This window comes from Indicator indicator, chromosome 1 (genome assembly GCF_027791375.1).
Source record: "Indicator indicator isolate 239-I01 chromosome 1, UM_Iind_1.1, whole genome shotgun sequence".
NCBI classification, from domain to species: domain Eukaryota; kingdom Metazoa; phylum Chordata; class Aves; order Piciformes; family Indicatoridae; genus Indicator; species Indicator indicator.
In genome coordinates, this window is record NC_072010.1 from 73875072 (window position 1) to 73896821 (window position 21750).

The 21750-nt window shown below is 40.4% G+C and overlaps 1 protein-coding gene across 1 annotated transcript in view; it reads left to right on the top strand.

The window, feature by feature from the left end:
* LOC128968819 (cohesin subunit SA-2-like) overlaps window positions 1-21750 on the top strand; it is a 66641-nt gene that overhangs the window by 6372 nt on the left and 38519 nt on the right. Inside the window, exons 4-11 of the mRNA XM_054383453.1 lie at window positions 836-932; window positions 1707-1783; window positions 7495-7566; window positions 9852-10056; window positions 11108-11259; window positions 12606-12679; window positions 13836-13959; window positions 19689-19787. Of these exons, the coding sequence (XP_054239428.1) occupies window positions 836-932; window positions 1707-1783; window positions 7495-7566; window positions 9852-10056; window positions 11108-11259; window positions 12606-12679; window positions 13836-13959; window positions 19689-19787 (900 nt within the window). The remainder of the gene's footprint in view (window positions 1-835; window positions 933-1706; window positions 1784-7494; window positions 7567-9851; window positions 10057-11107; window positions 11260-12605; window positions 12680-13835; window positions 13960-19688; window positions 19788-21750) is intronic.

Below are 21750 nucleotides of genomic sequence, written 5' to 3' on the forward strand. Positions count from 1 at the left end.
TATGAATGATTAAAATCTGGACCCCAAATTTTTAAATGTGGGGTTTGAGACCTTAGTCGTTCCAAGATGTTTGTGGATGAACTTTTGCCGTGCTACAGCTGTGTTAACTTCAGCAGAACTCCCTGAAGGGCTCAGCTTCTGCTGTGCAAAGCATGCCATGAAGGACTTGGAAAGGCAGCAGCTTGAGTCCAGACTGCTGCTGCTGGAATCAATTTAGACACGTGGTACTACAGGTGGGTCTAAGCCTACTTCTCCCAGCAGGCTTGTGTCACATGCAGGCTGTAGGCTGTACTGCCCTAGAAAATGAAGTCTGGAGTTGTTTTTTTAGCTTCAGGGTAGTACATGAACTCATCCTTCTGTGCAAACTGGGTGCTAGAGAAGATGAGAATCACGAGGAACAATTGATAATATTAATTTAATATTAAATATTAGATGGTGCAGAGTTTAAATATGGGTGGGTTTTGTTTTGTTTTTGTAAATGAAATTATTACTTCGGTGCTGGGAAGAAATCAGGAAGACAAGGAAAAGTTTTGGGGTTTGTATATGAAATCTTTTGAAGCTGTGGTTATTTTCCCTGTTAACAGGAAGCAAAGCATCTGTGAATGGCAACGTTGCCTGGAGCAGAACTTTTGAATGAGTAGTTCAAGGCTTCCTTTTGCCCCAGAAGGAGTCTTTTGCATGTACAAAATGGTGTGGAGTTTATTCTCATTTTTATAATTTAACATAGATAGAACAACATTACTTTATCTTTTTTTTTTATGGATGTCCTCAGTGTGAGGAGTGCAGCATTGCTGTGTTCACCTCCCCACTAATATGTTTCTTTAATCTGTTTTAGTCTGTAGTAGATGACTGGGTTGAAGCTTATAAACAAGACAGGAATGTGGCACTTCTAGATCTAATCAACTTCTTCATTCAGTGCTCAGGCTGTCAAGGTAATTTACCCACTTAGTAGCCCTTTCCATTGTCTGTGTGCGAGAATAGTCTGGAGTGTGCTTTCTAAAATGAAATTTTTCTCTCTAGTAGATCATAAAATTTATAATCTGTACCCTTCTGTTCAGACAAACTCCAGATGAGCAGCACTAATAGTAAAGAATGTTGCCAGTTAAATTCTTTGGCTCTTGGCAGCATACCAACTCCCAGAGTTGTACTCCCTGCTTTGGTGGCTAGAAAAGCTGTCTCTTGCCTCCTTTTGGTTACTGTTTCATAACAAAGATTGAGACACGGTGACTTCTGGGGACAGTCTGTTAGCAAAATACTTCAGGACTGCAAGTAGGAGTTTTAGGAAGACTATTCTGTTAGTTTGAAACTTTGTGGTGTATTTAAACGGCTAGAATGTACCTTCTACACTTCACCTTTTTTCCAGGTCTTTGACAAATATGCCTTGTCTTATGGGAAATGCTTTGGGGCCTTTGACTAGCCATAGGCAAAATTGTGGTAAATCCTTGAAGTAAATGAATGGACAGAGAAAATGGTGATGCCAGACAGCACAGAGCAGGTTTCTCTAATGTGAATTTCTATTTTGGTTCATCTGTGTTTTCTACTACAAATGAATTTGTGTGTCTCCCTGTATATAGGTAGCCTGTACCAGTGTAAACAGAAATAAAACAGATGGTGTTTTTAATTTAAAATAAAGTCCTTACTGCAGTTTGGACTTGATGAATGTAATACGGTTGTTGGTAATTCTTGTCAAAACATTACTTTTCTAGGCATGGTAACAGCAGAGATGTTTCAAAGTTTACACAAGAAGGATGTCATGCGAAAAATGACAGAGGCCTTCGATGAGGTAGGCACAGCTTTGAATTTGCATGCCTTTTGTATATAAACAATAGGCTCCACCTTAATAGCCAACCTGAACAGAGCTCCTGCTGCTTATCAGGAACTGTGTCCTATTTCCTTAATTTAGGAAAATAGTCCATTTTTTTTCTTTTTTTCCCCACAGTTGAGAAATTTGGTGTTGTAATGACTCATTTTAGTAGCAGCAGGATTTTATTTTTATTTTAAGTCACTTCTATTTTCAGAGTTTTATTAGGGTTATCTAACTGCAGTCTTCCTGAATCTGGATTTCTCTTAGGAATTGTTTTGATAGTGACTTTATAAAGGTTATAATTGCTGCTGGCAAACAGTTCCTTTGGTATTTGGTTGATAGGTCCTTTAAAAAAATACTGTTGTCTGTAACTGATGAGGTAATTTAATGATATTTTTTAGCTGATACTTGTATTTGGGTATTTTCCTTTTTGTTTTACTGTGAATTTTCATAACTGTATTATGTCATATGAAAGGTGACATTCCTGATTTTTAGGTAATTCTCAATGCAATTGTGAATATCTAGTTTCTTGGGGATTGTTAAGAAAAATGCAGTTTTACAATACTGTTTCTGTGCTTCTTGACTAATTACGCCAACATCAAATTTTCTGCATTGCTCTTGCAATTGTTTGTGCACCTTTTTTCTGTATTTGCCACCTCTGAATTGATTTGTCAAGCAGTAGCCATCAGCCTTATTTATTTGAGTATCTCTCAAACACCAGCTGCTGTAGGAATTCCCACAGAGTACGAATCTGCCAAATGTTTTTCTTCGTTTTAGAACTGTAGTAGCGCTTGGGCTAATTTTTGACAGAAATGATCTGATATGTGTCTGGCCATATGAATTAGTAATCTGTCACTTCTTTCCCATCTAAATTAGCCCTGAATAGCACTCATAGGATAAGTACTCTGGAAGGTATGAAAACATGATTACTGTTATCATCAGGCTGTGTTACAGCTCTGTAACCTTCTAATCTGTCCTGGTGGGCAAAAAGGAATGTTCTGCAGTTGCCTTAGAAGGTGTATTCCGCATGCTGTAAAGACAAAGTAACTTTGTTTTGGTGGCAGTACTTTGACATGCTGTTTTAGTGAAGCATTTTATTGATGGAAGGAAGCAACAATCCTTGTGTTACATACTCAGTGTCTTTCCCTCCCCACCCTCCCATTTTTTCTTTAATTCTAAATTTAGTGGATTCTGAAATTCTTTGTTTTTAAATAAACTGAGACTAAAAAAATCTTTCTAAAATTATTTATACAGAATTAAGTATTTTTAAAGACAGTATCTGACAACTTGTTTGATATGAGTAATATTAAGGAAATACTAATATAGAAAAAAGTCTAAAGCAACCATTTTTGTTAACTGCAGTTATTAGGTGATTGAAAAAATGTTTGAGGATTAAATTAACTTCTGTTGAAGCAAAACTGTGGTAAGAGCAGGAGCAAAGTAGTTTGTTGTTTTCAAGTGAGATGGTTCCTCTATCTCATATTTTCATAAATAACATGGAAGTGGCTGTTGTCATACAAGCTGATGAAGTGTGAGTTAGTTAAGTGGACAATGAGGTGAACTGGAAACTGGATGAACAACTGGGCTCACAGGGCAGTGGCACAAAGTCCAGTTGGAGGCTAGACACCAGAGCTTGATATTTGGGCCAATACTATTTAACATCTTTAATAACAACCTGGACAATAAGGCAGAGTATACTTAATAGCAAGTTTGTGGATAATTCAAAACCAAGCGGAGTAGCTGCTAGACCAGGTGGTTGTTCCGTTGTTCAGAGGAACCTGAACAGCAGATGGATAGATGAGGGGAGGGGCAGTGGACTTCAGCAAGGCTTTCAACACTGTCTCCCATGGCACCCTTGCAGCCAAGCTCAAGTATGGATTGGATGATTGGGCAGTGAGATGGATTTGAGACTGGCTGAAGGACAGAGCTTGGAGTTGTAGTCAGCAGGGCAGAGCCTACTTGGAGGCCTATGGCTAACCGTGTCCCCCAGGGCTTGGTACTGGGTCCAGCCCTGTTCAGTATATCCGTCAATGATCTAGAAGGGAGAGTCTGTACCCTCGGTGAGTTTACTAGTAATACCCACCTGGGAGGAGTGGCTGACACACCAGAAGGCTGCGCTGCCATCCAGCGTGACCTGGACAGGCTGGAGAGCTGGGCAGGGAGAAATCAAATTAAATTCAGTAAGGGCAAGTGTAAAGAACTGTATCTGCGGAAGAACAGTCCCGTGGATCACTACGAGTTGGGGGCTGATCTGTTGGAGAGCAGCTCTGGGGAAAATGAGCTGGTGGACAACAGGATGACCATCAGCCAGCAATGTGCCCTTGTGGCCAAGAAGGCCAGTGGCATTCTGGGGTGCATCAAGAAGAGTGTGCCAAGCAGGCTGGGGGAGGTCATCCTCCCCCTCTACTCTGCCCTAGTAAGGCCACATCTGGAATACTGTGTCTATTTCTGGGCTTCCTGGTTCAAGAAGGACAGGGACTTGCTGGACAGGGTACAGAAAAGGGCTGCAAAGATGATTAGGTGGATAGAACATCTTTCTCATGAGGAAAGGCCAAGAGAATTTTGTCTTTTTAATCTGGAAAAGTGAAGGCTGGGTCGTAATCTCCTAAGTGGTTATAAATTCTTAAAGGGTGGGTGTCAGGAGGATGGCACCTGTCTTCTTCCAGTGGCACCTGGTGATGGGACAAGAGGTAATGGGCACAAACTTGAACATAAGAAGCTCCATCTAAATATGAGGAGGAACTTCTTTACGGGTGATGGAACACTGCAACAGGCTGCCCAGAGAGGTGGTGGAGTCTCCATCTCTGGACACATTCAAAACATGCCAGGATGTGTTCTTGTGTGGCCTTCTTTAGGTGAATCTGCCTTGGCAGGGTGGTTGGACTTAATGATCTCCAGAGGTCCCTTCCAATTCCTACCATTCTGTGAACAGACTGGAGAGCTGAGCAGAAGGGAACCTCATGAAGTTCTACAACAGGAAATCCCATGAACCTGGGGAGGAGTAACCCCCTGCACCGCTACCATACATAGGCGGTGGGCAGAAACCTAAATGCGTGAAATTTCACCTGAATACAAGAAACCTTTTACTATGAGGGTGGTCAAACAGTGGAACAGGTTGCCCAGAGGGGTTGTGGAGTATCCCACTTGTGAAGGTATTTCAAAGCTGACGGCACATAGTGTCACCTGACACTGAGGGGACAGATAGTTTGTTTTTTTTTTTTTTTTTTTTTTTAGGGATCCTTGGCAGAATAACAAAAGCACTAATTGTAGTTACAAGTCAAGATTTACTAACAGGATATTATGATTGGTATAGCACAGGATTCTACAAGTGGAATCAATATAGTAGCATGATAGAGAATTTATAATACAACTTGTGATTTCTAATCACTTGCGTAATACAGAATTTGTTATACAGCTTAGCTTTTCTCATCACCTGGACCCTCTGCAGATCAGGTCAAATCTTAATGTGTGATTTGCTGTATCAACATAATAGACTTGAAAATCATATAGAAGAATACAAATCACTCAGTCCTTGGAGGAAACAGATGATAGTGGAGATATCCTTGCTCTTTGTCCAAGTTCCCTGCTGTGATGTGAGAGACAGGACGAGGCCTGATGCAAGCCAAGTGTCAATTTATTGTACAAAGCTTTTTCTTTATATAGGTTAACATAATATCAGAAGGCAGCTTGTAATTGGTCATTGGTATGTCCATACTACAGTTGTAAATTCATGATTGGCTACAGAGAGAAAGTATCACACAAACGCATATATTTTTTCCAAGGCTTAAGCAACCGTTAAGCAAGAGATAAGGGGGCTCCATAATTCTGTCCCAAGCTTTGCTTTGTTCTTGTTATCAGGTCACCATGTAACTCTACGGTCTTCTAGGGAGCCAGTCTGTCTGTGTTTTCTTTCACACAGCTGCACTTTGCTCCCAGGGTTTACTGCCCAACAGAGATACTGTATCTCTAGTGTCCGGATCTGGAGAGCTCCTCCCTAAATCAATTCCTTCAGTTCCCCATTTAGGCCTTGCTACCACATGATTTTATGGATAGTGTTCTGGGTGTTGTGATGCTTTCCTTTTCTGGGACAGCGTCATCGTCACCATTGGGGTGGCTGGGTCTCTGGGGCCTTCCAAGGCCAGTGAGTAAGGGAGTAATCAGCCTGGTGCCCAGGAACCTTGAAGCCAGCAGTGAGTGGAAGAAAAAAATCTGTTTGGTTTGTCTGCTTGGTTCACAGGACCTTCAGGACCTGATAACGAGGGAAAGGAAATAAATCTGTGACTTGCCTGGTCACAGGGAATGGTTAGTTATGCTAACTGCGTTACTGGGGGCTGGGGTACTGGTCACGTATGGTACTGGGCAGGCTGCTCTGGCTGACCTTGCTTGAGCAGCTGACATTTGATTAGATGACCTTAAAGAGTTCCTCTCAATTTCAGTCTTTCTGTGATTCTGTGAAAGCTTGCACTGGAATTGGAAGCAGAGAATGGCTTTAATATGGTTGTTGAGGCATTTATATATTTGTGGACTGTAGTAATCAAAGAATCAACCAGGTTGGAAAAGACCTTTGAGATCATCAAGTCCAACCTGTCACCTGATACCATCTAATCAGCTGAACCATGGCACTAAGTGCCTCGTCCAGTCTTTTTCAAAACACTTCCAGGGACGGTGACTCCACCACCTCACTGGGCAGCCCATTCCAATGGTCAATCACTCTTTCTGTGAAGATTTTTCTTCCTGACATCCAGCCTAAACCTCCCCTGGTGCAGCTTGAGACTGTGTCCTCTTGTTCTGGTGCTGGTTGCCTTCTTGGCCTCATGGGCACACTGCAACTGCTGGCTGGTGTTCAGCCGGCTGTCAACCAGTACCCCCAGGTCCCTCTCTGCCTGGCCGCTCTCCCGCTACTCATCAGTGGAGAGATAGGCTTGTCTTTAGGACTACTGCTTTTCTGATTTTTTTTGTTTTATTTTGTTTTTCCTCTCGTCTTTCTTAGACTATTCTGTTTCTTTCTTCTGATTTTCTTCTTGTATGTGGCATGTTCTTGCTTGCAGCTTTATTCTTTTGCAGGCTTCATTCCCTTTCCCGTTTTGTTGCTGAAATGTTTAGCAATGGAAAAGTTAAGTTTGATGCATAATGGTACAGCCAGATGGGGATGGAGATTTTTGTGCTTCATCTAATGAAGAATTGTAGATTTCTTACCTTTTGTCTTGGAATAATTGCAGGTTTGAGGAGACATTTCTAAATGAAGTCACACTAATGCTGAAAGCATTTCTCTATGGTTTGAAAAGCTTGGAATGGTCTTCTAGAGTTTAGGTGTTTTACTGGTTACTAAATGTTGGGAAGGAATATACACTTAGTCTTGCTGAGGAGCTGTATCTTAGAATTAATAATGAGGATTACATGTTGCACATGTTTACTTATAAATTTTAAAAACAAGTTGTCTCTTACTTGTGGGAAGAAAAACTCAGTATTTATATAAAAGTGTGTTTTTCTTCTGTCATTGGTTATAAATAAAAAATACCAAGATGAGAAGGAATTAGATTGCTTCATGGATTAGATTATATGACCCACTTGTAATAGGAGTTGTCTTAATAGCCTTTTAAATATGGTACATGATCTGTGATGCTTTTGTCTTTGTTAATTGACTGTGCCATTTAATCCAAAAGCTCTTAACTTTGTCTCATGCATTGCAGGAAACTGGATTGCAGTACAAGAAATTCATGGCCTACCCTTGGATCCTGACAGTTACTTGGCCCGTGGACATGGTAGGACTCTTGTAGTTCTCTGTAATTGTAGTATAGCATTTTCTGTGGCTGCACTTCCCATTTCCAGTGTAGGTGAATACATCAGAATGAGTCATCTTAAACTCTGAGCTAGTGAAAGGAGATAATCATGCATTTCTGAAGTCTGCTTCACCTGATCTTTTTCAGACCTCTTGTTTGGGTGAACACGCTCATGCTTCTGAAGTTCCTGTTTCTTGATGTTGAAGGGACATCACCATTTTGAACAGACTTGTGTATATCAACTTGCAGTGGGGTTCAAGAGTGTTTCCCATCCCTTCCAGCAAGCTCTGCACACACATGCACGTGCATGTGTATGTTTATGCAGAAAGGTTTTGCCAGACAGATTCGTTCAAAGGCTTATTTCATCAAAATGTTCCCTTGCAAACAGAAATGTTTGATTGGAAGAATATTCTGAGAACAGAAACAGCTTTTCTGTACAATGCTTGCAGCATTGTGGGTAATTCGTCTTAACTCCTTGTTGGCACTTTACTTTGACTTTCCTCTCTCCATAGGCTCTATATAGAAGAAGTAAACATTTCCATGATGAGTCAGAGCAGGAGCTTCAGCTGAGTGATTTGAATAGTTCTCTGGAAGAACCTGTGACTTAGTTTCTGGAAGTAGAGTTGCTTCTTTGAACTGGTTATGGAGAGAATCTAAGGGAATCCCAGGATAAGTGCCTAAATTTAGGTGCTATGCCCTTTGTGCTGTCTATCTATAGCATGCATGTTACCAGTACAATATTCATGGACAATATGAATCCTCTTAAAAAGTGAGATGTCTTTCTATATTTGTGTTGCTTTTCAGCAACTGAGGAGTAAGTTACAAAGGTAAAGGGGGTGTTTCCTGAAGTTGTGAGTTGTCTTTCTGTTGTCTGTGTCACGATGAAGAAGCATTAACTCAGACCTTCTGGGGATTTCCTTATTCTGTCTTTGCAGCTGCTACTGCTGTTAGGTTCTGAACTGACTCTCACAACTTGATCAGGAGCATCTCTCAGATTCCAGATTCCCAGTGTGCTTTGGGTTATAGGCATCCCTGACATCAGTCTGTGTGTTTATTTTTCAAGAAAGCAGTGGTTCCTGCGCTTAGGAAACAAAGGTACAAGAGAAGTGCGTGAAGGGCACTTCAGAAGTACACAAGGTTATTCTGGGTGTGAAGCTACATGTTAGAGTATGACTAAGAATGTGTTTGACCAACTAGTGAAGGACCAGTTGAGTAGTGGGCTGCTTTCAGGATGAAGTTTTCCATAGTGAGTGAAGTTTTGGAATTCCCTGGCTTCATGCATATCTGGAAACTATCAAGATGCGAATTCATATTCAGACCCATTCCTGGGATCTGAAGTGCAAATGAAATAAGCGTTCATGGTGCCTGAGGTTTGCCATCTATAAAGCCTTCTTAGTGTGCTCCTCATATGAGGTGTGATACTTTGTTTGAGACATCACTTGGACTGTCAGCTTTCGTCCTGGTAGTATCAGCTGTACTGTGAACACTCTTGTGGTTTTATTGTATCTTGCTTTTTGCATAATGTCAGAGGTATTGCCTACTTACTGTTTCTGTGGAGGTTTTCAGGGACCTAGGTGCTGGTGATGCAGGTAAATGACTCTGTGTTTGTCATTAAGCTGTAGTCTGATGAGCTCCTTAAGCCGGCAGTGCTGCTGAGGAAAATAGTCCCATCCTTCTACCACTGAAGTTTTTCACCTTTCAGTCACTGAATTTTACCACACACTTGCAGGAATAGGATGGGGAAGTGAGGAGGTATGACTGCCTCTGAGAAAGTAGGAAGAGGCCAGGAGTGCTTGTGGTTTGTGCCAGTGAAAGTTATTTATGATGTTGTGGCTTCATGTGCCCTAACCCACCTGTCCCTTCACAGCTCTGTCATGTACAGTCATAGATTCGTAGAATGGTTTGCGTTGGAAGAGACCTTGAAGATCATCTAGTTCCACCCTGCCCTGACATGTGCAGGAACACCTTCCACTAGACCAGGTTGCTCAAGGCCTCATCCAGCCTGGCCTTGAAGACCTCCAGGGAAGGGGCATCCGTGACCTGCCTGGGCAACCTGTTCCAGTGTCTCATCACCTTTACTGTATAAGAATTTCTTTCTACTATACAGTCTAAATCAATAGTCTTTAAGCTTCAATTCATTCCCTCTCGTCCTGTCACTACAAGCCTGTGTAAAATGTTCCTTTACAGCTTTTTTCTAGGCCTCTTTCAGGTACTGGAAGGCTGCTATAGGGTCTTCCCGGAGCCTTCATCTTTTCTTTCTTATGCAGGACAATGAAGACTACCCCCTGATCAGAACAGGACCTTACTGGAAGAAGTTCAAGGCCAATTTCTGTGAATTTATTGCAGTGCTTGTCCAACAGTGCCAATGCAGCATCCTGTATGATAGCTACTTGATGGACACCATCATCTCACTGCTTACAGGCTTAGCAGACTCCATGGTCAGAGCATTTAGACACACCAGCACTTTGGCAGGTAAAAATAATTCACAGATCTGCTGTAGTTTGTGAGTTTTGTTGACCTGTGTAAAAACATAACTGCTCAAAATTGGAAGGCTCTCATTATTGGAGCTCTTATTTTCCTATGCATTGACAATGCCTTCCTCCTAATGTATGCTACTGTAATAGAAATATTTATTCCAATGTGTATCTGAATAGAATTTGGATGCTTTAGATAAAATAGATCTGCACCAATTTTTTTTCTGACGATTTTTTTTAAAGGTCTGACATATTTAAATTTAGAATTACGCTGTATTCTGATGCTTTTTCCCCCCCAGTAACTGTTATTCAGTCAGTTTTCTGCTTTGTTATTTTCCTCCTTCCACTAATTAATGTGATGAGGTTGCATTAAATGTTTCACCTATGAAAGCTTCCTTTGAGAAGCTGCTATTCTGTGGTTGCTACACAATTTTTTCCACGCAACATGAAAATATTAAAGCTAATACCTTTGAGTTTTTTTATTTATTCTCTCCCCTAAGCCTAAGGCTGGTAAAGTAGCCTTTTTGCCAGGCAAGGAGCACTTTAAAGTATAATTAAAGTACATGGCTTGCTTTGAAGGCTCAAAAAACCCACTTGAAATCTCTGCAAACCATCTAGTGATTGAATTTTTGTCAATTTAAGTAAAATATTAATATTCCCTGTCTTCTATGGACCAGTTTCTACTGCTGGTTTTTTTGTTATTATTGTTACTGAAAATCACCTGTTCCACAACTCTAGATTCTTTTGCAGAAAAATCAAAATTGCATAAACTGAGAGAGTTTCCCAGTAAATTACTTCTCTGACTAGAGCTCTGGCAAAAACTCATAAATCATCAGTAACATCACTAAGTTTTCCTTTTTTTGATCCTTGTCTGCCATTTAAAATAAACACTATATTTTAAAAGAAATTACTGTAATCGAGTAGTGTTCATGTTTTGGATAATAAACTGGATTTGGCTAACCATATCCTTTTTGTGGTAAAGTGGTGAATGTATTTATGCTACATATCTCTGAGCTAAGCTAAATGTGTTTGGTTTGTTTCCTTTTTAGCAATGAAACTTCTGACAGCAGTTGTAAGCATACATCTGAACCTTGATGTCAACAAGCACAATGCCCAAAGATTATATGAGGTGGAGAAGAAGAGGATAAGTGGCAAGAGGACCAGTTATAGGCTTAACCAGCTAGACAGAAAAAGGAAAGAGGTTAGGTGTCTTGTATGGGAGATGTGTGAAGATGTGAAAAGAGAGATTGCTGACAGCCTGCTTTTGGATGACTGCTGTTCTTTGAGGTTTATATAATGCATAGTGCAGAGCGCAGTGGTAACTGGCTAGATGAAGTGGTACAAAAATGACTGAGGTAGTAACTGCCCTATGTCCTGTTACCTTGTGATGTCTGTCCTACCAATTGTTTATCTAAATTGGCATCATTAGCCCTTGGTCTCTACACAAGTATGGACTTAAAAACATGTAATTGCATTAGTAGCTCTGGTCTTGTGCTAGTGCAGTTTTGCATATGTTTATACAAGCCAAAATGTTAGTTCTTGAACTGAATTTCAATGAATGAGAAAGAGAGAGGTGACAGCTGCCCCATGCCCTAAGTAATGTGTCGTAAAAATGGTTGTAACTTCAGATATGATCTGTATCTTCTTGCTGTTCAATTTCTGTCATTTCTTTCCTACTCAGGCAGCTGCTTATCAACTCCCAGAGACAGGCATGCAACTGTAAGATGTAATTCTGGCTTGAGGGTAGATGTGACTTGGTGTATGAACATCAAGCATAGTTCCTGTCCTGACCTTATAACCAGTAATTACAGTTGTGAGCTCTGCATGTCCATGGCCTGTCTCTGTTAGAGAAAAATACCCTTGGTTGGTGGGAAGAAGTGTTTGGATGTTTTTTAGTATCATAGAACGCACAGGGTTTGAAGGAACCTCTAGAGGTCATCTAGTCCAATCCCCTTTCAGTAAGCAGGGACATCCCCAACTAGATCAGGTTGCTCAAGCCTGATGAGGCTCTGGGGTTTTCTTATGGGAAAAACAGAGAAAGTGTGTATTGGTGGAAACCCCAAATTTGAAACCCTTCCTGATGCTATTGATAAGAGAATGTTTTTATTCAGTGCCTCAGGTTTCCAGATGTTTGTCACTAGATTTTCATGGCCTGGTTAAAACATGTTATTACTGTGGAATTGGTACATTTTGAAAATTCCCTTGTCTGCCTTTCTTCCATCTCTGTTTTAAGTGTATAAAAAGAGAAATTTGGACCTATATGTGAAGATCACTTCACAGTTGTGCTGCATCTTTCTTTGTATTGATAGATCAAGGTGCACTACATCAGACAAGTCCCTTGTTATCCTGGCTATCAGTTGGTATCTGATAAACCTTTCATCAGGACATAGCTACAAAATGGCCAATTGCTAGTGCAGCTGCATGTTGGTACCATGTGTAAGCACAAGCAGTTTGCACCACAGTAGTGATGCAAGTGCTCTAATGCAAATTTTCCACATGTAGGGAATTGTGGATCAGTGTTAATGTTCAGTTCTCTTTGTATTTCAGTGTGAGCATAAGCTTCTGGAGATACAGAACATGGTGAATGCTATTTTCAAAGGGACATTTCTAAGCCGTTACCGGTAAGAATAAAAATAAAGATGTGATATGTGTCTGCATTCTCAGGAAACACTTCTTCAGTTTGTCCAGACACCAGAATCAAGTTAAAACATCCTACACAAGGAAAGTGTAGCAGTTATATTCTTTTAAAGAATTTAGTCATACTAAAGGACTCTCTGAAGTATGTTTCTTAAGTTCTTCCTGCTGGCTCTAGACTAGTGCATTTGTGAAGATACCCGTAATTACAAAGTAATTATTGGGCAAAACGTTTGTAGCTAGCAGTCACAGAATCACAGAACATTAGGGGTTGGAAGGGACCTTGGAAGATCATCCAGTCCAACCCCGCTGCCTGGAGTAGGTCACACAGGAACGCATCCAGGTGGGTTTTGCATGGCTCCAGAGATGGAGACTCCACAACCTCTCTGGGCAATCTGTTCCAGCGCTTTGTCACCCTCACAGTGAAAATGTTTTTCCTTATGTTTACATGGAACCTTCTATGCTCCAGCTTGAAACCATTGTCCCCTGTCCTGTCACTGGGCATCTCTGAGAAGAGCCTGGCTCCATCTTGCTGACACTTGCCTCTCACATATTTATAAACATTAATGAGGTCACCTCTTAGTCTCCTCCAATCTGAAGAGCCCCAGGTCCCTTAGCCTTTCCTCTTAAGGGAGATGTTCCACTCCCTTATTCATCTTTGTGGCTCTGCTCTGGACTCTTTCAAGCAGTTCCATGTTCTTCTTGAACTGAGGGGCCCAGAAGGGGACACAGTATTCCGGATGTGGTCAAACTAGGGCAGAGTAGAGGGGGAGGAGAACCTCTCTGGACCTACTAACCATAACCCTTCTAATACACCCCAGCATGCTATTGGCCTTCTTAGCCACTAGGGCACTTTGCTGGCTCATGATCATCCTCTTGTCCACCATGACCGCCAGGTCCCTCTCTTCTGTGCTGCTTTCCAACAGGTCAGTCCCCAATCTATACTGGTACATGGAGTTGTTCTTTCCCAGATGCCAGACTCTACGCTTGCCCTTGTTCACCTAATTGTCAGCTGAAATATTAATATGAAGTTACTTGTAGTATTTTGGATGATACATGCTTCTGCATTGCCAGAAAAGAAAAATACTGCAAACAATTAATAGATATTAAATGCTTTTAATGTATTATTTTATAATTTCACAGTGATGTGATCCCCGAGATCCGAGCAACTTGCATTGAAGAAGCAGGAAACTGGATGATAACATACCCAGATGCTTTTTTAAATGATAACTACTTAAAATATTTTGGATGGATGCTGTATGATAAGGTAAAATTTTAATTTTATTTTTTCTTGCTGGGGACAGTAGGTGGGAATTTTTTTTTTAAACAAAAAAAAAAGAATACTAATGTTTAAGTTCTTGAGAGTAGATACTTAAAAGTGTGGTGGTACAAAAAATAATGCATTTCAGGTTTTATTTTTAAAGCCATTGTAGCACTAAATAACAGAACATTTTTTTTCAGTTCCACAGTATAACCATGTCCCTCAGAAGCTATTACTGAATTATAAAATGGCCTATATCTTTTAAGCACATGCACCATTAAATGTTTGCTAAAATTCTGCTTTTAGATTTGGTGGCTGCATTTAAAATTTTGTTACATTTTATAAAAATGGGTAAATGAATATTACCTGTAGTAAGATAATCTTCAGTAGTGCATTTATCATGTGGAATTGAGTGGATATAGAAAATATTTATAGAAAGTCCAGTCATTTCCCGAAGAGTTTTCTCCTTTTATTATAGTATGTTTATTTTTTCTTTTTAGGTAGATAAACATTGACAAAACCCATAAACCAACCAAACATAAACTCCCCAACAAACAAAAAACAAAACCCCCAAACAAATCACCCTCTCCCAAAACCCCCTAAATAAAACCCATGAAAAACCACAGCCCACAACAACAACAAAATCAACCAACCAAAAAATCCCAGTAACTCAAAAATAGACTTTTTATTCCCTCATGCTTCTGAAGTGCAAGGGGGATTTTAGGCAAATAGGAATATTTATTGTGAATGGCTAATCACTGAAATTGACACACTGTACTTTTGCAGCCCACCTTTTAAAGCATATGTTGCTTCTATATGATTTCTGAAACATCCTCAGTTCTGTGTCAGGTTTAGGTGATGTTTCCGTCCCGTGAATGAAATTGTACTTTTCCACAAAGCCAGGAGGGGGAGCACAAAGCCTCTTACTTCTCTGTGCAGTACTGTAAAGGTAGTATTTAGATTTTCAGAAGAACAAATCTATCAAGAACCTGTCATCTTCTCCTGCATAAATTTTATCTGATCAGAATATCTTTTTAGTATGTGCTCAGTTGGGAGAATTCTCAAAGAAAAAGTAATTTTTGAAGATGATGTGTCTTCATTCCCAGTGCTGTACGGTGAAAATTAACAGCTGGTGTCTCTGATTAATGCACATGGCTCATTCAAGGTCATTTATTGGGAACTGGAAATGGTTGTTTTTCTAAAGCTTATTAGCCAAAAGCAATGCAGATGCAAGCAGAGAGACAAAGTGAGAAATCTTTCATATTCCACATTTGGCCAAGGCCTGGGAGTGTGCCATTGCTGGTGGTTGCAGCCTTGGCTGTGCTTTGTGAGTCGCAGCCACTGTTAAATTGCCTGATTCCAAAATGAGAGCAGGGCCTTTCTGGCAGCAACAGAAGCAGCAGTGCTTTTATATACATCTGAATATTATTTCCCACTACTCTTCCTTAATAAGCATTTCCATTCCATCTCATTGGGAGTGGGCAGCAAGAAACTGATATCTCCCAGAGCCAATTTTCTTTTAGAATAAAACATAGAGAAGTTTGCCAAATAATTTAGGCCTCAGAGCTGAGCAACCTCAAAAGTATTCTGATGGAGGGGGGGAGGAAACCTGGCCAGGATCATCTACAGTGCTACAAACAGAGATTAAGTTCAGTCATTTGGGACTTTAAAGTGAAGGCTTTAAAGTGAAGAGGGGAGGGGGAAGTAAGCATGACATTAACATTTTTGTCTTAAGTTTTTTATTTGAATATAACTGTTCTTTCTTCCCCATGATACGCAGTTTTGCCATTGTACCCTGATAGAAAATAACCTTTCACATAAAATATAATGTTTCTTAGGTGCAAGAAGATGCTCCAAATTCAGTGGTAATATTCTCAAAACTGCATATAAGGATCTCTTTTTGGTCCAGTCAGAGTTGTGGAATAATGCTATAAAGATACATTTTCAGGGAGTTTATGAACTCCCTGCTAGAAGTATTTTAACTTAATTTTTGAAGGCCAAGTTGATACTAAATCTGACAGCTCTGTGCAGTTGAACAGTGTTATATATAAGCCCAGTCACCTATCAGTGCATTTGCGAAACCCAGGCACCTAACTTGTGCTCAAAGACACTACCGTTCTTCCAAGGGAATATATAACTACTAAATCACCATCTCCAATCAAACCAGTACTGATCTGGGCAGCAGGTGTGAAAGGGAAGTGCTATGTAAAAAGTTCAGGGTTAAAGACCAGAAAAATCCAGACAATGAAGAATGAGAGGGGAAGGTGAAGGGCAGGACTGGCAGAGAGGAAGGCAAAGTCAATGGAGATGCACACTTGGGACTTCCTCCTGTGTTAGACTAGCACTCTGTAGAACTTCAGGGCAAGTTGTTGAGGTTTTCTCATTAAGCTATGAAAAACCCTCAAGAAATCCTTTGGAAACAGGAACTTGCTGTTGAAAACAACTTCTCTGTTCTGATCATGTGATCCTGGCAATATTTCAGGAGATTGTGAAGGTTTTGCCTTCCATTTGACATGGCTATTGAAAGTGATCCTATGGTTATGGCTACTTCTGAAATACTTTCTCCAAACAGATGTGTTAATGTAGGGGTTTTCTGCTCCACAGTGTATGTACTGATTCTTTTTTTTTTTTTTTTTTTTTTTTGTGGGAGGGCAGTGCTTTAAATTGTTAAGTGGCAGGTAAGCTGGATTGTCTTTTGCTATTTAGGAGCAATTTGGAAGTAGACCTAGTTTTCCCAATTTCCCCAATTATGTGGGGGAGTGCTGAAGGCTAAAAAAATGATCTGATGACCCCATCAAATCATCCAGGTACCAGCCTGTATTTGCAGTATTGAATGGTCCCATCTCTGTGATTGTGGTGAGGCTGAAATCTCATAAATGTGCTCACATGCAGGGCTAGAGCGTATGTAGAGCTCTCTGATGTTTTATGACAGTCTGTTTGCAGTTCAGAGTAGAAATATACTGTGAGGGACAGCATGAGTTCAGAAGCATCCAGAAAACGTGCTTACATGGTCCCCATTCACTCTGTCACAGCTTTGAAAGACCAAGCAGGCAGGTATTTCGTCAAGACCAGAAATCTTGACAAAATCAGGAGCAGAGGGCTGGGTGTTTCTTCTTGCCTGTGTTACTGTCAAAGGAGCTGAAGGTAAATAGTGAGATAATTCTAGAAGCATGTGAAGTAATTTTCAGTGATCAAGAAGCTATGAGGAGTGATGACTCTAGAAGAGAAGAGGTGGTTGAGAAGGAGAAAAGGCAGCTGAAAACATAGGAAAGCAGCAGATCTAGTCACAGTAAAAGTACTTATTTGTTCACAGATACTACAATTAGTTTTCCTGACACACAGAAGAAACATACACATGTAGGATTATTACTGAGAGCTTTCAGGTGGGAAATGGATAGCTTAGAAGGCTGTGGTGGTATTGTTTAATATATTAAACCTTTATCTGCAGACCCATGCGTGATTACCATCTGACTAACATGCAAATGACATTACTAGCTGCATGCCAAGGGCTGTGTGACCATCCAACAAACCATCACAAACTTTTTTCCTAAAGCACAAATGGAGCCCCTTTTCACAAGCAAAGCCTTGTGATAAAATACTGAGGGCAGCTGAAGCTGGGACTGCAGTGTATGTCTGAGCTGAGTTTGTGCCAGTGTGCTGTGATGGGTGCCAAGCTGGGACTGTTTGTGAGTTCTGTGCTGAGGGGCCCATGGTGGCTGTAGGAAGTAGTAGGTATGGACAACAGTCTCTCAGGCAAGGCCTTTTTTGAAGTACAATATAGAATATTTATTGCTGGTCTGTTACAGGCAGATTAGAAATCAGTACTCATTGTTACCTGCTGATCTTTCGTTTTATATTTCTAGCAAAAAGCTGTCTTATGCAAAGGCTGCTACTGGGTGTCATCCTCTAAGCAGGTGAACAGGAACTTGTAATGGATAGCCTATGTGTAGGTGGTCTCCTTTCTTGGGTTTCCTTGATTATTCTTACTGCTATTGTTAGCAAGAGGAATTAAGGAAGAAATATGAATAGTCTCATTCAAAGCCTGCAGTTCATTTAAGTGTCTCTTCAGATATCCATAGCATTTTAAGTTTAAAAAGCACAGTGATTTTTCTGTGTTAGATCACAGAATCGTTTTGGTTGCAAAATACTTCTAATATCATGGAGTCTAATTGTTGACCTAACAGCACCATGGCCATTAAACCATGCCCTGAAGTGCCAAGTCTACATTTTTTTAAACACCTCCAGGGAGAGTGACTCTACCATCTCTCTGGGCAGCCTGTTTCAGTGCTTGACTGCTCTTTCAGGGAAGAAATTTTTCCTAATATTCAATCTAAATCTCCCAATTTAAGACCATTTCCTCTTGTTCTGTGACTTGATACTAGGGAAAAGAGACCAACCCCCACCTCACTACAACCTCATTTCAGGTAGTTGTGGAGAGCAATGAGGTCTCCCCTCAGCCTCCTTTTCTCCAGACTATACAATCTCAGTTCCTTTAGCCATTCCTCATAAGACTTGTTCTCCAGACCCTTCACCAGCTTTGTTGCCCTTCACTGGGCATGCCCCAGCAACTCAAAGTCCTTCTTGCAGTGAAGGGCCCAAAACTGAACTCGGTATTTGAGGCGTGGCATCACCAGTGCTGAATACAGGGGCACGATCACTTCCCTGCTCCTGCTGGCCACGCTATTTCTGATACAGGCCAGCTGGATTTAACTCCATTCGCTACCACTCTTTGGGCTTGGCCATCCTGCCAGTTTTCTACCCAGCCAAGCATTCACCCAACTAAGCCATGAGCAGCCAGTTCCTCCAAGAGAATGCTGTGGGAGACAGTGTCAAATGCCTTACTAAAATCCAGATAAACAACATCCACAGCCTTTCCCTCATCCACCTTGTCATAGAAGGAGATCAGGTTTATCAAGCAGGACCTGCCCTTTATGAACCCGTGCTGACTGAAATCTCCAAAGTTAGTTTCCTGATGCCATTTAAAGCTTTGTCATTTGAAAGGTGTAGCAGCACATATGGCATAATATAGAAGCTGGATAAGGAAAAAGCTTCTTTTTGAGGCATCAGTGAAGCAGCAGTATTAATAGTATGAAACAACACCTTGCAGGAATAAGTATATTTTGCCTAAATTAATTAGGCCACATTCAAAGCATCTATTTTCTTCTTAGAATGCTTAAAATAGCATTCTAGTGTAAACCAGAAGCATAACGTTTAACTGTATCTATGAGAACACACAATGATAAGCTAGTTAATTTCTAAGGTGTCCCTCTTCCTCTAGGAATCTTCTAGATTTTCTTGGAGTTCTTGTCCATGTTTAAATGATTGTCTGAGTCAAATGTTGAAAACAAGCAAGGAAAGTCTGACATATAGAAGAATGCTGGCTATATTAAGTAGGTCACCCATGTTCTTATGTTTGTCTTTAACAGGTGAATAGAATAATTCTTGCATCTTTGGCATTCTGTTGCTTTTATTAACTGTAAGCTCTGAGATTTTCTTTGACTCTTAGGGAGCCTAACATAAACTTTGATGTCATCTTGTTTGTCTTGCTGCAGGCTTCCTTTGTGTGTGTGCACAAACAAAATGGTATCAATTTTATTAATAAAGAAGATGAGGCAGTGTTTGGGTAGTCTGCTCTAGGCACCCATAAGACCTCTTATTTACGTAGTATAATGGCAACAGAGTAACACCAAGAATACATGTTTTTTATTGTTAGTTGATTTCTTTTTGTCTTGTAGCAAGCCGAAGTGCGATTGAAGTGCCTTCTGGGACTGCAAGGCATTTATAGAAGTGAAGAACTTGTTTCCAGGATGGATCTCTTTACTAGCAGATTCAAGGTAAATGGATGACTGCTTGCTATTCTTCAGGTCTGGGCTGGGTGTATGCACAGGGTCTGATATTTTGATGGGAGCTGATCTCCCTACTCAGCTCCCCCTTGACTGACCGGAACTTAGAGTACAGCAGAAGCTTGACTGAGTGGGTGAAGCAGTTGTGCAGAGGTATTTCGCTCTGTTTCTATGGAATTTTCTGTTTCACTTTAGTTCATGCACAAAATGATGTTAACATGCACTGTGGGTGGTTTTCTTCATCATTCATCCAGAATTGCCCACATCTTTTACAGGATCTTTGGCAGATGACAAAGAGTTTCATACTTTTAAAGTCTCCTTTTTTCTACCCCCCCTTTTTTTTTTTTAATTTTTCCTGCCCCTTATAATGGATTAACCTGGTAGGTACTGGAGTGGCTGACCACATATCACACTGATGTGGGAATGGCTCTCTGTTGATCCACCATGTCAGTATAAATCTCTTATCTCCCTTCTGAACAAGTCAGGTGTTATGCTGTAATTAGGAGAGCTTGTTCTGTGGCTGCACTGATCCTGTACACTGCCTTTATCATATTCCAACTTCCTAACTCATTTAAGAAGTAAGGCCTTTATTTTTTTTTAATCCTGCCCTTGGTAATGATTTTGTCAGCTACTCTTACCCCAATGGGGTTGTGCCTTTTCAGTGTTGGAATAAGAAAGTTCAGGATGCTGTGACTGGTAGCTCAGTCCCTCTGAATCAGTATATAATGCCTGCATGTGACGGCATTTCAAGTTCTTCTTTGCAAAAGGGGCAGGGCTTGCCTGTATGTCAAAGCAGTTGCTAATTATAAAAAATACCTGTAGCACATTTTCCAAGAAGAAATAGATTAATATTGGTATCTTAAGAATAAATTATTCAGACTGAAACTTGGCTATCAAAGATTAACCTCCGTTTTAAACAGTTATGTGGTAGTCCCCTATCTTTCTGTCGAAAAGAAGATTGCTGTAAGCTGTGTAACCAACTACTGGGCTGGCAGTCAAAGACTGATGGAAGAGCTCCAGTCTGTTTGTACTGCCATCTCTTTCTCTGTGGAGGATGCTGTATAGATACAGATTATTGCAAGCTTCATCCTCCAATCAAAAAAAACCCAACCCAAACATAACAATGCTTTCCTCTCTAAAGAGCAGAAACTCAAACAGCTACACACAAAATATAGATTAATCAGGAATCTTTGAAAGTTTAAATCATGCTTTCTCAGTGATGGGAAATGTAATCATATAACCATAAATCCATTTCCCACAAGCTGCAGTTTTGCATGCTCCCTCTCTTACCCTTGGGTGTTCAAATTTGGGATCTGGGATCTTGGACTTCTACACTTTTCAGATGAGCTGTGAGATAAAGGAAGGTGCAAATAAAAAAAATAAATACATCTAGAGATTCAGAAATGATACATTAAGTGAGAAAGCTGTTAGACCCCAAACAAGCTAGTTCAAAGGTTTGGATAACCTCAAAGATGTAGGCTACACTGAGGAGAGCAAGTTCTTGGGTACATAGGACAGGGACATTTCCACTGTTTCCTGAGATGTTTGCATGTGTGCCAAGCTACAGTAATGTGAATGCTGGGGGTCAGGAATATTGCTGCTATTCCATGAAGTACCTTTGTGATTAGAGTCTTAATTGTCTTTCCAGCAAGGCTCTGGCTTCTGTAACGTGTAGGTACACACACTTTGTTGTTGATGGGAGAAACTGATTATGTAATCCTTGTAATTTGAGGCTTACCTTCATTTAACATACTGAAGTGCCAGTAGTAACATCTTAGAAACAAGTTGTCAGTCACTTTTAATTTGTAGACTGTAGTTGATTTCTTGTGAACGCATACATTACATCTATAAAAAATATTATATTACTGCATGATTAATTCAGTTAAAAATTAACATGCTGTTAATTTTCAGGGGCTGGGGAACTACTTGGTAGTAATCAAGTTGCCTTATGTCT